Here is a 15,603-nt window from a genome sequence, read left to right as displayed (position 1 = left end):
TGGACTTGTGAAAAAGCAAAAAAAAAAAATGGATAGAAATGCATAGACCAGGGATAGGCAACCTTGGCTCTTTTATGACTCATGGACTTCAACTCCCAGAGTTCCTGAGCCAGCTAAAAGAGCCAAAGTTGCCTACCCCTGGCATAGGCGATACAAAGAATTCTAAAGTTTAATACACAGATGAAACCAGAACTGTTCTTACTGGGACTTATAGATAACCAATAAGAAGAGACTTTTATACGGTAACTGCATTGAGACTACTGTATGCATGAAGATGGAAAAATAATGAAATATCCATAACGGAGGAATGTAAAGCTGATGGAATTCACGGAAATGGGAAAATTGATATCTCCTTTTTAATATTCAGGGTATGTACTATCTGGAAGAACATCGTATGGTACACCGCAACCTGGCTGCCCGTAATGTTTTGGTTAAATCCCCTAGCCAAGTACAAGTGGCAGATTTTGGCATTGCTGATTTGCTCTACCCAGATGATAAGAAATACTTTTACAATGAAATTAAGGTTAGTGCCTGTTTCAGTGAAAGATAGTGTATGTATGGATGTATGGGTATGTGCATGTGTATGAGAGCACTTCTGCATGAATGTTTTGTACCAGTTTAGATTCAGCTGTAGATATGCCTGATTTCACAATTAGACATTGGGGAGAAAAGTTAATTACTTGCAGCTCTGCATTAGGTCATTGAAACTGGAGTAAAGCTATCTTTATATTCCAAGTGGTGATTTTTGTTGCTCCTCAAGCAGTCAGATGAGTCAGGACACCAATTGAATGGTGCTCTTCTCACACTCTTGGTTGACTGGAACATGTCAAGGTTTTATTGCCAAGGAGTTGTGAGCTACAGTTTGACAAAAATAGATTTAAAGGACCACTTTATTTCAAAAGTTCCAGGGGAAAAGGAATCACATTCATAACTGCTCAACCCATGAAGAAACTTCTAATGTGTTATGTATGTGTGCACTTTGAGAGGAAGCAACTAAATTTCATTTTTAATGTGTGCCATTGTGCCCACAGGAAAAATGACAATAAAGGTTATCTATCTATCTTCCACTGTCTCCATGTATGTGTATCTTCAGGTAGATCAAATTCATTCTTAGACTTTTTCTTTCTGATTTGTTTTTCAGACACCAATAAAGTGGATGGCATTAGAGAGTATACACTTTGGAAAATATACACACCAAAGTGATGTGTGGAGTTATGGTATGTGTCTAATTGTTCCATCTATTAAGAATTTGACTGTAGCTACTTAATCTTTGTTATTTATAAGTTTCCAGAAATCAAGACATTTTTAGGGATCCTTGGTGTTTGATTGTGTTACCTAGTTTGGTAATGAAATATCTGCAAGAAAACAATCAAGATCAGAGGGCACCAATGACCCTTTATTTCATCCCTGAGATACAAATATTCTACTCTATCTGTAGTTTGTTTGTTTGTTTTTTTACTTGATCCTGCTTAGTTATAGCTAGGTTTGCTTTCTTAGTCTTTAGATTTGTCCCTAATGATAACACCAGCATTTCAAGATAGAGAGACAGATTCAGGCTTTGAAATATTACATTTAAAGATTGAATTTGAAGATTTCAGTTGACGATCTTTACACAATGAATCTTATAATCAATGTGTTGAAGTGAATTGAAGTGAATGCTATTGAATTGAGTAGCTTAATCAAATTAGCTCAATCTGATGATTTTATTTACTTATTTTCATTTATTTATTATGAAATTTATTTGCCGCCCATCTCGTATCAAATGACTCCGGGTGGCTTACAACATAAAAAAACATTAGAAGACATTACAGATAGTACTTAACTTACAACAGTTCGTTTAGCAACCAAAGTTACAGGGGCACTGAAAAAAGTAACTCATGACCACTTTTCACGCTTACAACCATTGCAGCATCCCCAAGGTCACCTGACCAAAATTCAGATGCTTGGAAGCTGGTTCACATTTACGATGGTTGCAGTGTCCCAGGGTCATGTGATCCCCTTCTGACAAGCAAAGTCAATGGGAAAACCAGATTCGCTTAAAAGTCATTTATTTATTTATTTATTTTATTTTAATCCCATTTATATCCCGCCCTTCTCCGAAGACTCAGGGCGGCTTACGATCTAAGCACAAATCAAATGTGCTTAGCAGTAGCCTTCGTTCTATGTATATGCCTGCTTATTAGGGCTTTCACCCCCCCCCCCCAAGCGGCATTATTACAAAGTCAGCTTATTGCCCCCAACAATCTGGGTCCTCATTTTACCTACCTGGGAAGGATGGAAGGCTGAGTCAACCTTGAAGTCATGTTACTGACTTAACAACTGCAGTGATTCACTTAACGACAGTGGCAAGAAAAGTTGTAATATGGGGCAAAATTCACTTAACAAATATTTCACTTAGCAACAGAAACTTTGGGCTCAATTGTGGTCATAAGTCAAGGATTACCTGTACAATCACCAATTACAAGAATAACACAACAAATAAAACCATTAACACAAAATGGCAAAAGAGGGAGCCAGATATATGGATTAAGTTTAGTCAACCATCTCCAGTATGAAGCTCCCCAATTGGGTCCTGAAGCCACCTGGCAGAGCAGCTCTTAAAGCTCTTACTAAGTCAGGAAGGTGGGAGTCAATCTCACCTCAGGGGACAGAATGTTCCAGAGAGTAGGAGCCATGGCAGAGAAAGCTCTTCTCTTGCATCCCACTAGCCAAACTTCTTTGGCTGACATGATCTGCAATAGCCCCCCTTGGCCAGCACAGGTGGGGCCGGCCAGTCCCATCAGGGTGAGACAGTTCCTCAAGTAGCCTGGGCCCATGCCATGCGGGGCTTTAAAGGTGATTACCAACACCTTGAATCGCAAACTGGCAGCTTGCGAAATAACACGGACCATTCTAGAGGCCCTAAGAGCTGCCCATGCCCATGCCACCACAGTCTGTGCAAGCTATAGCTTCAAAATGCTCTTCAGATTTTATGGTTTGAATTGACTCAGGTTGTTGAATTATTTAAATCAGATCAAGGGTGATTCCCATAGCCCTACTGTAAAAGACCTGCCTTCATTAAGCTTTAAAATACTTTGAGATCTTTGATGAGCAGATCCAGTAAGAACACTTAGAGATACTCTAAAGATTTTTATCAGTAACAATCAGCATAAGAACTGTGAAGTACTTGTCCTCCTTATGCATGGGGAAAAGGGACTGTAAGTTGCCTCTTTCCAGATCCAAACATGCAGTAAATGAGAAGAATGCAGGAAAAATCTGCCCACTCTCTTGGCAACTACTTTGGTAGTCCTGACAACATTCCTCTTGCTTTTTAGGCTATTAAGAGCTGCTGCTTGCCAAATTGTGGTTCTCCACTCATGGACAATACAGGTTTTTGTGCCCAAAATTTCTATTGCTAAGTAAAAAAAATGTGTTAAGTGAATTTTGCCCCATTTTACGACCTTTCTTGCCACAGATGTTAAATGGATCATTCCATTTGTTAAGTTAGTAACACAGGGATTAAGTGAATCTGGCTTCCTTATTGACTTTGCTAATCAGAAAATCACCAAAGCGGATCACATGACCCTGGGACACTGCAACCGTCATAAATATGAGTCAGCTGCCAAGCATCTGAATTTTGATCACTTGGCCATGGAGATGCTGCAATGGACATAAGTGTGAAAAACAGTCATAAGTCACTTTTTTCAGTGCCGTTGTAACTTTGAATTAAATGAACTATTTTAATTTTAATTTAATTTAATTTAATTTAATTTATTAATATTTCTATACCGCCCTTCTCCCGGAGGACTCAGGGCGGTGTACAGGGCAAGAATAAAACACAGAAATTTACAAAAACTAAAAGATAATTAAATGCATGCCCGATTAAAATACAATTGATACATAGTAAAAAAACCCAATAAAAATAATTAAAAACCCCACCAATCCCCCTCAGGCCAGGCCGGCTTGCTTGAACAAGTATGTTTTCAGATCGCGGCGAAAGGAGCGCAGATCGGGTGCCGTCCGGAGCTCAACCGGTAACTGGTTCCATAGCTCCGGGGCGCCCACAGAGAAGGATCTCCCCCTGGGGGCCACCAGTCGGCATTCTCTGACTGGTGGCACCCTGAGGAGGCCCTCTCTGTGGGAACGCACAGGGCGCAGGGAGCTTGATGCCGGCAGCAGATTTTAAGTCGAGGACTGCCTGTAATCATGTTTGCTCCTGAGGTTGTGGAAATCTTCTGGCTTATTCAGAGACTGTCTACAGTGTTGGGTGCCTGGAGATTTTCTCCTTTAATGTTCTAAAGTTTAAAATGGCTTTGCAACCTAGGGCTCCCATGGATAGATTTCAGGAGAGTTGTGAACTTGGATTAAAAAAAAATTAGAACTCTATTTTCACCTGTATTACAGGTATATGTAACCATGCTAGCCATGCAACGTCTAGTTTGACCTGTTCTCTCACATTTTTTCATCCTAACAGGAGTGACATTATGGGAGATGATGACTTTTGGAGGAGAACCTTATGCCGGAATCCACCTTTCAGAAGTTCCTGACCTACTGGAAAAGGGAGAACGCCTCTCACAACCCCAGATCTGCACCATTGATGTCTACATGGTGATGGTAAAATGTATGTATATTTTTTAATGCTCCTGCCTCACTAACAGCTTTTGACATAATGTTTTTTCATTAACTAATCCAAAAACCATAGGCTTATGATGTTACCCTAAACCAAAGGCGGGGAACAATGACCCTTTTATGACCTGTGGGCTTCAACTCCCAGAATTCTTTAGCCAGCATGGCTGGCTCAGGAATTCTGGGAGTTGAATCCATAAGTTATAAAGGGGTCATAGTTCCCCACCTCTGTCCTAAACTATAGGAGATGTGGTATTTGGTGCTTATTTGAAAGATTTTCACCTTTTCTAACCTTAAAGGCTGGATGATTGATGAGAACATTCGTCCCACCTTCAAAGAGCTAGCCAATGAGTTCACACGAATGGCCCGTGACCCTCCTCGCTACCTGGTGATTAAGGTCAGTTGTTGACTCCCTTTCAAGCTGAAGTTACAAATTAAACCAACGGGGACCTTAAAGGTGTGAAATGCTCAACACTTTGGTTAAGAATGCGTTTGTTACATCCGTGAGATGTGGTCGTGCTTTTTTTTTTTCTGTAGTCCTATTTGGTCAGTAGTGACATCCTGCTTATTAGACAGGACCTGGTCATGTTTCACTTTTCCAGGACAGGCAAATAGAAATATACTGTGTGAGAGACATAGGCAGGAGGTGGGGGTGGCATGCCAGTACTTATTAAAAAATTAAACTTTTTCTTAATGGAAATACGTTGTTGGATAATAAAACATTCCCTATGTCGCAGCTGAAGCAATTATCTTACCAGAAAGTGGCTGTGCCCCATTGAACAGGGTAGTTTCATACGTTCTCGTCTCATAGCTGAGTTCTGTGGCGTGGCAAGAGATGCCTTTAAGGCCCCAGGCCTCACCACGGAACCTGCTGGAAACACAGGTGTGATTCCATAGCCTATAGCTTGGTATAGTAAGAGAAATAGGTCTGCCAGAATAATTTTGGTTGCAGTTCATGTGCAGTTTGGATCTTCTCTCTCATCACGCCTGGATGTTATAGAAACCAAGACCTGCCGGGAGTGTGGAAAGGACTCCCAGGATAACTGGAGGCCTATTCCTTCCCTTTCTTCAGTTCTACACAGAGGCCTCTTATCCTGAGATGAAATGTTCTGCTCGCACTACTTTCCTCTCAATGATGTTTAATGACAGTGCCCAGCAGCTGATGAGGCGAGGTATTAAGAGGTTGCCATTTGAAATAATGTTAAAAGGCAATGCTTGGCTTTTCCCACAGAGAGAAAGTGGGACGCTCTCTCCAGTAGAGCCACCCTCACTCAGCGAAAAGCAGTTAGATGAGATGGAGACACTGGAGATGGAATCGGAGTTGGAGGAGGAGGAACTTAACAACCTTTTTGCCTCTCGGCAATGGGTGGACTCCACACGGGTAAGAAGGTTCCCCCTTACCGTAGTCTGTGACCCTGCTCCTCACAGCTACTTTAGAACAGAATCAGAAAGTTGGGGCTGAAGCTCTGTGTGTGTGTGTGTGTGTGTGTGTGTGTGTGTGTGTGTGTGTACGTATGTATGTATGTATGTTGGGTGATTAATTGGAGGACCATGCCAAAAGGTTCTGTTTTACTTAGGAGAACACTGGCTTTTCAGTTGCACTGAAAGAAGCAATGTTCTGCTGCTCTAGTTCAGGAGCCCTCAACCCCTGGTCCATGGACCGGCACCAGGCTGCGACATGCCAGAAATCGGGCCATGCAAACAAGCAAAGCCCCATTCACAGGATGCAGGCAGCATGTGAAACCACACCCCCTCCGGTGCATGGAGAAACCTCTCTCTATGGAACCAATCCCTGGTACCCAAAAGGTTGAGGGCCACTGCTCTAGCTGATTAGAAGAGGCTTTGCTTTCAATTACTACCTTATTAAAGCCACGGCGGCACAGGGGTTAGAATGCAGGCTAATTCTGCTGACTGCCAGGAGTTCGATCCTGACTGGCTCAAGATTGACTCAGCCTTCCATCTTTCCGAGGTGGGTAAAATGAGGACCCAGATTGTTGGGGGCAATTATGCTGACTCTGCAAACCACTTAGAGAGGGCTGTAAAGCACTATGAAGCGGTGTATAGGTCTAAGTGCTATTGCTATTACCTTTATTTCTCCCACTTAGAAAACTGACAAATGTAAGATGGTCTAATATACAGCAAACTGGTCAGGAGGTAACTTAGGGATAGGCAGGAAAAGTTTTAACTGATCCTATCAGTTCTTAAATGGGGAACTGGGACTGTCTGGAAACTGCAAAAGAGAGAGAGTCAAACTGGATCCTCAACAGAGTGGAAGCCTGGAGACTGGTGCAGGAGGGGTTGCCGCTAAAGGGCCTTTGCTGCTGAGGTTTGAGAGTGGGCTTCCAGTCAGCGCAACCCCAGTATATCCTTCTTTCTCTGCACCCCCTACAGCAGACATGTCAAACACAAGGCCCGGGGGCCGGATCCGGCCCATGAAGTGGTTTCATGCGGCCCGCGAAGCCATCCTGGAAACAGTGAGGGAACGGCCCCCACTGCCTTGGTCCTGGCCCAGAGACCCTCCTTCTGCCAGAGACCCTCAGATCTGTCCCACTCCTGCCCAGGCCCCCATAGGCACCCTTGATGCGAAAGATGTAGAGCTGGCCACGCCCACCCAGTAGGCCATACGCACTCTAGCCACGCCACCCAGCAGGCCACGCCCACACAGGCCACACGCATCCGGCCCCCTGAGGGCAATTGCAATGCTGATGCGGCCCTCAATGAAATTGAGTTTGACACCCCTGCCCTACAGCCTCTGCCAACTGCATTCCTCAAGGGAGAATCTACAGGTGTAAGATTAAGACACATTTGTAAATGAAGGTTAACAAATGTTAATTCTTGTCTCATTATATGATATTATAATTGAAAACTTTTGTTGGAAGCAGAATAAAACCATTCTATGTATACATTAAGAAAAAAAACCCACAAATGATATCCAGCGCTGTTTCTTTCTTTTCTCCAGCCTCCAAATCTTCTGAACTCCTCTGCTGGATACATCCCCATGAATCAAAGCAGCCTCAGTGGAAGTCGGCAGGTATGGATTTCCTCTAAGTTTGTTTGGAGGTAAAAAGCTGGAGGACAACAAGCCACCATAGGAGCACCACTAGTATGATGGGAGGGAGGCAGTGAATTAGGAGGGTGTTGTTAGTGAGTGGCAGGAAAGGGAAAGCCTTAATGCTCTTCAGAAAATTTGTCTTAGCTTTTCCTAATGTATCTCCAAGCGACTCACACTATTATTTCCAGACAGTGCAGGTATTGGGTTATGTTCATAAGGAAATATGGGAGCTGTGCTCCAAAATATCTGGACTGTGCCAGGTTGGAGAATGCTACGTTAGGAGGTCTGGCGTCTGCTATTAAAGAAGCTCAGGTAGAGACCTTCCAGATAAAGGCTATTTCCCCGCTAGCCATTCCTCATAATTTGTGACTTCTGGATGTCACTAGCCATGTATTTGTATCTGTCAGGCCCTTGACAAACTTCCTGATTTTTAGCTTCTGAACTTCTGATGGACTACCATTGACAACCAAAGGCCTAGGCCCTAGGCCAGGGATCAGCAACCTGAAACAGTGAAAGAGCCACTCGGAACCGGTTCCCTCACAAAAGGAAAAACTGGGAGCCGCAAAAAATGTGTGCACATGCGCGTACATGCGCGCATGCGCAGAACAGGGTTTGACTGAAGAGTGGAGCCAAGGGAAGATATGCACCTACCCTGCATATTTGATTGGTTGAACTTTTTTAGTCCCACTTTTTTTTTGGACTGCACATGTCAGAGGACTGGGAGCCGCAGGAGAGGGCTGAAAGAGCCGCATGCGGCTCCAGAGCCGCGGGTTGCAGACCTGTGCCCTAGGCCTTCTTGGGTGGTTCCAAATTGGGTAGGCCTACTGTGGAGCATAACTAAGTGGCTCCATATATTTAAAACTTTCGGACCACATTATCCAGCCTAAATATCTTCTGAATGCATGGAATTCAACTCCCACAATTCTCATCAGTGACAAAGCGGGCTGTAGAGTTTTGGAAAGAGTCATTTGTAGGGTACCATTGCCAGTTCTAGTAATCAGAGAAAATGGGAGCCTTCGAGGCCTCAATAAATCTTTATCATTACCTGATTTCTGACCCTTTTTGGATCCAGGGTACAGGAGTGGGCTCTCGGCAGACTTTGCGCATAAGGCAGGAGTCGATGGGCCGTACTATATCGGAGTCCTCTGAAGGACGAGGCACAACCTCAGATTATGACCTCACAGAGGATCTGTCCCTGTCTGGAAGCTTATGCCGCAGCCTGCGGTCCCGGGGAGACAGTGCTTACCTCTCTCAGCGGGAGAGTCTCATGCTGCCCATTGGCAATGCTGATGGAGAGGAGGATGCCAACGGCTATGTTATGCCAGATCGAAATGGCAGAGGTAAGAGCAGCACAGAAATGGTTCTGCAGAGAAATGAGATGCAGTCCATGTTCTTATCTACAAAGAACATTTAATGTACCCATACTGGGATGGGGAAACCAGGGTTATTATCAGACCTGCCCTATAGGGATAATCTTTGCTCTCTTTTCACCATGACTTGCTCCAGTTGTTGGCCATAGCTAATAACTTTGACTTACTTACTCTGAAGTGAAAACAGTCACACTGAAATAGAATAAACAAAAGCTATGATTTAGGGAAATTGCTGCTACCTCTTTCCTCCTCCTCCTCCTCCTCCTCCTCCTCCTCCTCCTCCTCCTCCTCCTCCTCCTCCTCCTCCTCCTCGTAGCAGTGAAATTATCTCAGATCTTGAAACTGGTATGGCCCTATAATGGAGTTGCAGGTACAGCTTCCATGATCTCATTCTCTGCTTTCAACTCAGTTTTGCAATATTATGGGGTTGCACCTGAGGTTGTTTTTTTGTTATTTCTTACCTTGTTCCTTAGAATAGGGATGAGTCAATATAAGCGTAACCCTACCTGCTTTCATACAAGGCAACACTAGACAGTCTGCTTATATATATTTTTTCTTCCATTGTTCCTAGAAGCAGACCCCATATCCTTCAATGCACTACAGTGCTGAATTCACTTACTGCACAGATGTATACTAATTTCAGGGGGGTTCTTGTCTCAATCTTAGCAATGGCTGTTTCTTATTCCAAAGTGACCACAGAATGACAACACCTTTGTCCTTTTTGTTTTGTACAGAGCGTGCTGCTGGCATTACTGCTTCCCTGATGCGTGGCTCCATCCCTGTACATGAAGTGGAGGAAGAGTATGAGTACATGAACCGCCGCACTACACAGTCCTCACAACCCCGGCCAGCCTCTTTGGAGGAGCTTGGCTATGAGTATATGGATCTTGGCTCAGAGCTGAGTGCATCTTTGGGCAGTGTGCCAAGCTCCCAATTGACTACACCTTGCAGGGAGGATGAAGACGAGGAAGAGGACTACGAGTATATGAACAAACAGCCCAAACTTAGCAAGTCTCTGAGTAGCATCCTCAGTTCTCAGGGAGATTATACAGATATGGATTCTGGCATCACCCAGAGCTCCCCAGATGAGCAGGGATATGAGGAAATGGGTACTGTGTTGCCCCCAGTCCAGTGTCCTGGCTGCCAGAGTCCACCCTGTCCCAAGAATAGTTTCATGAAACCCTTGCGCACACTGGACTCCTCAGATTGTGCCTTTGATAATCCAGATTATTGGCACAGCCGGATGTTCAGCAAAGTTGATGCTCAGAGGACATAGCTGGGGGCTGGAAGCTTTTCTGACTTTTCACGGGTAGCTAAAAAACCCTTAATGCAACCACACTTTATGGTGATTGCGAAATGCAAAGGCAGACTTCTATTCATCTCCAAAGCCTCTGTGATGTTGACCATAATAAGCAACATATGATGGGTCTCTGAAGAACAACTGCTTTGCAGTTTTCCCGTCTTGCACTGTGGATCAACAGCTGTCTTCGGTTGGGTCTCTTCGGTTCAAAGGCATTGGACCTGCAAGGCAAATAGGACCAGTTGAGGAAACAGATTCCAAACTGGAATCCATTCCTGTACGCAAACAAAAGTAATGCCTACTTTTGCAGTGTAGGGTTTTGAAAGAGACTTGCTAACAGTTGCTCCAAACCAAAGTGCTCTGCCCACAGATGAACGACACTGGAAGCAGCTCTGATACAGCCAGCCTTCTATGGTGTCTAGGGGAGTGCTGCGCTCTTCGACAACCTTCTGTCCATTACGAGCAGAGGGGCCTTAATTGTGAACCAAGCATGTGCTGAGCCTTACAGTTGGCCATAAGGCTGAAGGGACAAACTTCTTGAGAAAAAGGATGCCGATACTTGTAATATATTCCTCTAGTAATATGTGTAACAGTAGAGGAAATGATTAATCCTCAGGGTAGATATGAAGGATGATGGTACTTTTTCTGAGAACTTGTGACAAGCAACCTCAATGAAGAAGCCAATATGCCCGTGGATGGGCTACGAGATGACTAGGTTTTGCTCTTACCTCTCAATAAGACATTTGGCACTCTGGGTTCTGCCTATGTCGTGATATTTCTGTTTTGCTGTTAGGAATCCCCATATCGGAGTGAGAAGAGTGGATATGAACAAAGTCTGAACATGCAGGAGGCCAATTTCCACTTTGGGAATTTAGATATTCAGGATTACAAGCAACTTAGTATTTTTCTTCCTTGACTGTGGAAGATCCAGCAAATAATTTCCAAATAACCTCCATACCACAAGCAATAGGAAGAGAGTGCCAACGGTTATAAGGAAGGGGGTGGGGCAGGAATCCTTCTATGGTCCTATGCAGAAGATGCCAGAGGCAGAGACTTTTTTTTTGAAAAGCAATAAGCTTTATATTTCCTCCTTTGCTAGAATGGAATATGGGGCTTTTTGTCAGATTAGGGACCAAGAAAAGAGACCAGCAGCAACTTAATCCTTGCTACAAAAAAATTGATAACCGGAGGGAGGTCTCCTTATTCCTGAAGTAACTACTGTACTTTTGTTTGAAAGGGCATAAAGGCACACTGAATTTTATGGCATTATTAGGATTCTTTTGAGTCAAGCTCATTTATACAAGAGCATGACTTGGGAACAATCCCCCCTTTTCTCACCATCTCTCCTCCCTAGCCTGAGGGCTTGTTACAGAATACACAACCTTGACATAACCCAGGTGTTTCAGATTCCACCAAATAAATAGGCATTTAGAAAAAGCAGAAATCCATCTCAATTTGTGAGAGACGAGGCCGGGGTTTGCTCTTTTTGATGGCTTCTCCACAGTTTTGAACAGGATGTTCCTCTCTTCTGTAACTGGCCAAGTGTAGAATTTACCACGCAGCTCTGTTATGGTCAGAACAATTATCCAGGTTGTTTTAAGAGCCTATCCTGCTGGTCCCTGGGTACTCCTTCGAATTGCCAATATCTGACTAAAATGTCAGTGGATATTTCAGAAAACCTATATATGTGTGCATGCAATCAGTCTGCTTTGATGGTTGCCAGCCGAGCTATTTTTTTCCCTCTGAATCACATTGAGTGAAGAAAAAAAAAGTGTGACAGAAAAGGAATTTCAGTTCTTCACCCATGAGAGCCAAGTACAACCATGATGGCGTATTTTGAGGTGTGCATTCTTGAATTGATTGTTGAACTCAGTTGGATTTAAACTGACCTTGAGTTTCAAGGGATTCTGAAGGAATCTGGCCATTAGTGATATTTTGCTACTGCTGCTTTTGAGAAACACAAAATGCTGATTGAACAAATCTGTCCTGTTCCTGCCCAGATCAGAATTCCTTAAGGCATAGTCATACCTGAAGGGCTATAAACCGCCCAATTCATCTATTCCGGTAGCTCCTACCAGTTAGAAGTGCTAGAGAGCCACGCAAGAAGAGAAGGATGCTATGGACGCTAGTACGCTGCCCTCTAGTGAGTAAACTACATAAAATATCTTGCTTCGTAATTGGACTGAGAGAAATTCAGTGAAACAAAATATTTGAGGAAATGGGAAATATACACAGCTTTTCCCATTCCTTCTGCCCTCCATAGTAGAACATATCTGGGTAAAAACCAACATTTTAATTTGATTAAATTGTGCATGTCATAAACATTCATAAAATAATGGGAGTACCCCCAGATGAATATAGTAGAATTTACTTCTGAGTAAAGAAACATAGATTTGCTATATTCTAAAATCAAAATCCACCAGAGCTGCATATAACTGCAAAAAAATAAATAAAAATCTTGCCTTGATTTTTGAGTCATTTCTTCCAGCTCTTTTTCCAAAGCTGCTTTCTATTCTTCCAGAAGATCATATCCCTCTAGACCAGGGTGCTCATTAGAAATATTTTAAAATTTTCATTAGACAAATTAGTCCACTTTCCCTCAAGAAAAAAAATCAGATGCAGTGAATTTTGAAGGAAAAATTCCCATAGAACAAAACTGAAATTAGAAAAGCAATTTTAACAAGTTCTGATTTTGGACTATTTGGGCCTGGATACCTGCAAGTGTAAAGAAGTAATAGTCAACTCTGCTTTGATGGTCACTTTGTGACAGCTTTTATGCAAAGAGTGCATAAAATACTCCAGATAAATCAAGGCATATTCTGGTAGACATAGGTGTGCTAAAATTTAGCGTAATTCATTTTTCCCCATAGTCTTCCCACAAGTGCAAAGTCTGCTTTTTCAGACAAACTGGTTGTTGATCCATTGGTTGTGATGGGAACTGAGCTGTCCCCAAGCCCGAGAATTTGGGCTGACAGAGTATGAGTGGCCCAAAGTCACCCAGCCAGCTTTCATGTCTGAGATGGGACCACGGAAGAACTCAGTTTCCTGGTTTATAGCCTGGTGCCTCAACCACTAGACTAAAGTGACTCTGTGTATTAGATAAATGGATACATTACTGCTTGGATTTGCAGACTGTCTCCAAAGGCTGCAATCCAATTTTTTTTGTGCCAGAATATCCCTGGCAAAAAACCCCAAATCATTTGGTGTACATTACTTATACTTACCAATAGAGATCATTATGAAGAAACATTAGCTAAAGCTTTCATAGCATAAAGATAAATAGTGGCTAGGGTCAGTGCTATTCTATGCTTTATTTAACAATCCCTGATTGACTGGGTTCACTCATATTAACCCAAAATTAGGCAAATAATATAATTATACAGCATGAAGGTTGATCCCAAATTACTATCACCATCACATTGCTACAGATCAAATTCTTAATAGAATGAAGAGCTATGTAGACCACTTTCAAATCTAGCAAATCTATGAGAGATTTACCCTCGATAATTTATACATATTGTGGGTGAGAGCAAAAAATCCTCCCCAATTGTTAGTTTTCCCTTCACTTACAGCATTTACTAGGAATTAATCACATTTATTGAAATGCTGTATTTTGTGCAACCCTACAGCCCTAATTTGGCACATTTATTTGGTTTTAATGGTTTATTTGTAGGAAAGAAATTTGAGCCACTCTCAATTTAAGGAGAAAGGAAAGTGATAAATTAGAGTTAAAATAAAGGGATCCCTGTTGCTGGGATTTTGAAGTGAAGGTATGCTAATCCCTACCTTTACTTCAGATCCCGTTTCTTCTCTCTTCATTTATGCCTTGGTGCCATATGAACAACAACCAACATCAGAGATGAGGCTTTCATCGAGGTACAACAAGTAGATGTCAATTGTTTCAGGCTATGGCAAAAATAAAAACATGAAAGCGACTCATTGAATTGTTTTAGAACCGGTACTTTTTGTTCATTGTTTTTATAGGATAAAAGTGCCACTTTTAATGTTTCCCTATTCTGTATGTTGTTTGTCATAAAATTCATGTTGGATTGCTTTGTTTATCTTTGCCTTGTTTTGTAACTGATGAAATGAAGATTTTTATCTTTTTCTTTAAAAAACAAATTGGAAGGAATCCAAATGTTGACATACTTTAAATCGCTTAGTACAAATGTTCCAGCTTCAGTATAACAGGGAATAATAGTGGTGTTTTGAAGCAAGCAAGCAAGTAGACAAACAAACAAATATGCACTGTCTCTATTGTCACTGGCTATGATGATGGGAGCCCTTTCCTGTGCCAAGATGTAAGCAAATTGCAAGAATAGCAACAGGCACGGGTTACATATGGAGTTATGTTTAAAAAGACATCACAACTTTCTGCTTCCTTATCAAAGCAGTGCTGATTTGAAAAGCTGAATCTAACAAGGTGACAAGATTTCCAAGATTTGGAGCCCCCAGTTATTGTGATTTCACTTGGAGTTGGATATGAATTTTTACATATATCCTCAGACCTAGAGGTCTATTTCTTGCAGGGCAAGGACTACACATTTAACCATTTTCAAAGAAGGGATGGTTGAGTTTCTCTAGACAGAGGTACTTCCTATTGCTGAAGACCTTACAGAAGTTTGTGTGTACGTGTGTGTGTGTGTGTGTGTGTGTGTAATACAAATATCAATAAAGCACAATGTTTATATCTGTGTCTGTTGATGAAAATTACTAGGGGATGGCAGAGGTAATTTTATTTAACACACCACATGATAATGTATTTCAAGGGTTCTGTATACTTCCTCTTGTGTTATCTGTGTGGGAGAAGTTGGGTGAGGACATTTGATGCTTGATAGGCATGATGGAATTGCTCTCCGTCCTCCAGTTGCTGCAGAATAAAGACTTGATTTTTCCACTAAGTAATGAAAGAGAGCTTTCCTCATCACTGCAATTTGCATTTGAGAAAAAAAAGCATCATTGATTTTCTGCCAACAGAAGAGCCTTAAAAAGAGAAGGCTAGATCTGTGCATTACAGGACAACATGATTTGCCTTGGCTGTGATTAGTGGTTTAAGCCACAAAATCTAAGTTTACTCATGCCATACACCATAGTTTACATACTGCAGTGGTTAGTGTCATTTAATCTGTTAAGTCAAACCTAGACAAACTACATGACTTAATACTGTTTGTGAACCCAACCGAGGATAACAACCCAAGGAGTTATTTTTGCTCAAGCTGCTTCCTATTCAAAGCCCTGGAAAAGTTTCGCATCCTTTCCCAATAGTATCTTGATTG

The 15,603-nt window shown here is 42.3% G+C and overlaps 1 protein-coding gene and 1 long non-coding RNA gene across 3 annotated transcripts in view; one reads left to right on the top strand and one right to left on the bottom strand.

Moving 5' to 3' along the window:
• ERBB3 (erb-b2 receptor tyrosine kinase 3) overlaps positions 1–14,951 on the top strand; it is a 111,279-nt gene extending 96,328 nt beyond the window's left edge. For both annotated transcript variants that reach the window (XM_083355432.1, XM_083355433.1), the window contains exons 21-28: positions 368–523; positions 1,142–1,217; positions 4,454–4,600; positions 4,905–5,002; positions 5,837–5,986; positions 7,565–7,636; positions 8,730–8,997; positions 9,762–14,951. In XM_083355432.1, the coding sequence (XP_083211558.1) occupies positions 368–523; positions 1,142–1,217; positions 4,454–4,600; positions 4,905–5,002; positions 5,837–5,986; positions 7,565–7,636; positions 8,730–8,997; positions 9,762–10,303 (1,509 nt within the window). In that variant the 3' untranslated portion in view covers positions 10,304–14,951. The remainder of the gene's footprint in view (positions 1–367; positions 524–1,141; positions 1,218–4,453; positions 4,601–4,904; positions 5,003–5,836; positions 5,987–7,564; positions 7,637–8,729; positions 8,998–9,761) is intronic.
• Positions 7,444–9,868, bottom strand: LOC310636019. The gene is made up of 3 exons (XR_014491588.1): positions 9,647–9,868; positions 8,904–9,020; positions 7,444–7,705 (listed from the first exon to the last, which is right to left on the bottom strand). It is a non-coding gene; the product is annotated as an uncharacterized lncRNA (long non-coding RNA).
• Positions 14,952–15,603: the final 652 nt, after the last annotated feature.

Source organism: Vipera ursinii (assembly GCF_947247035.1).
Source record: "Vipera ursinii genome assembly, chromosome: 2".
NCBI classification, from domain to species: domain Eukaryota; kingdom Metazoa; phylum Chordata; class Lepidosauria; order Squamata; family Viperidae; genus Vipera; species Vipera ursinii.
Note: the sequence above shows the minus strand (reverse complement) of the source record. Positions and strands in the feature narration are given on the sequence as shown.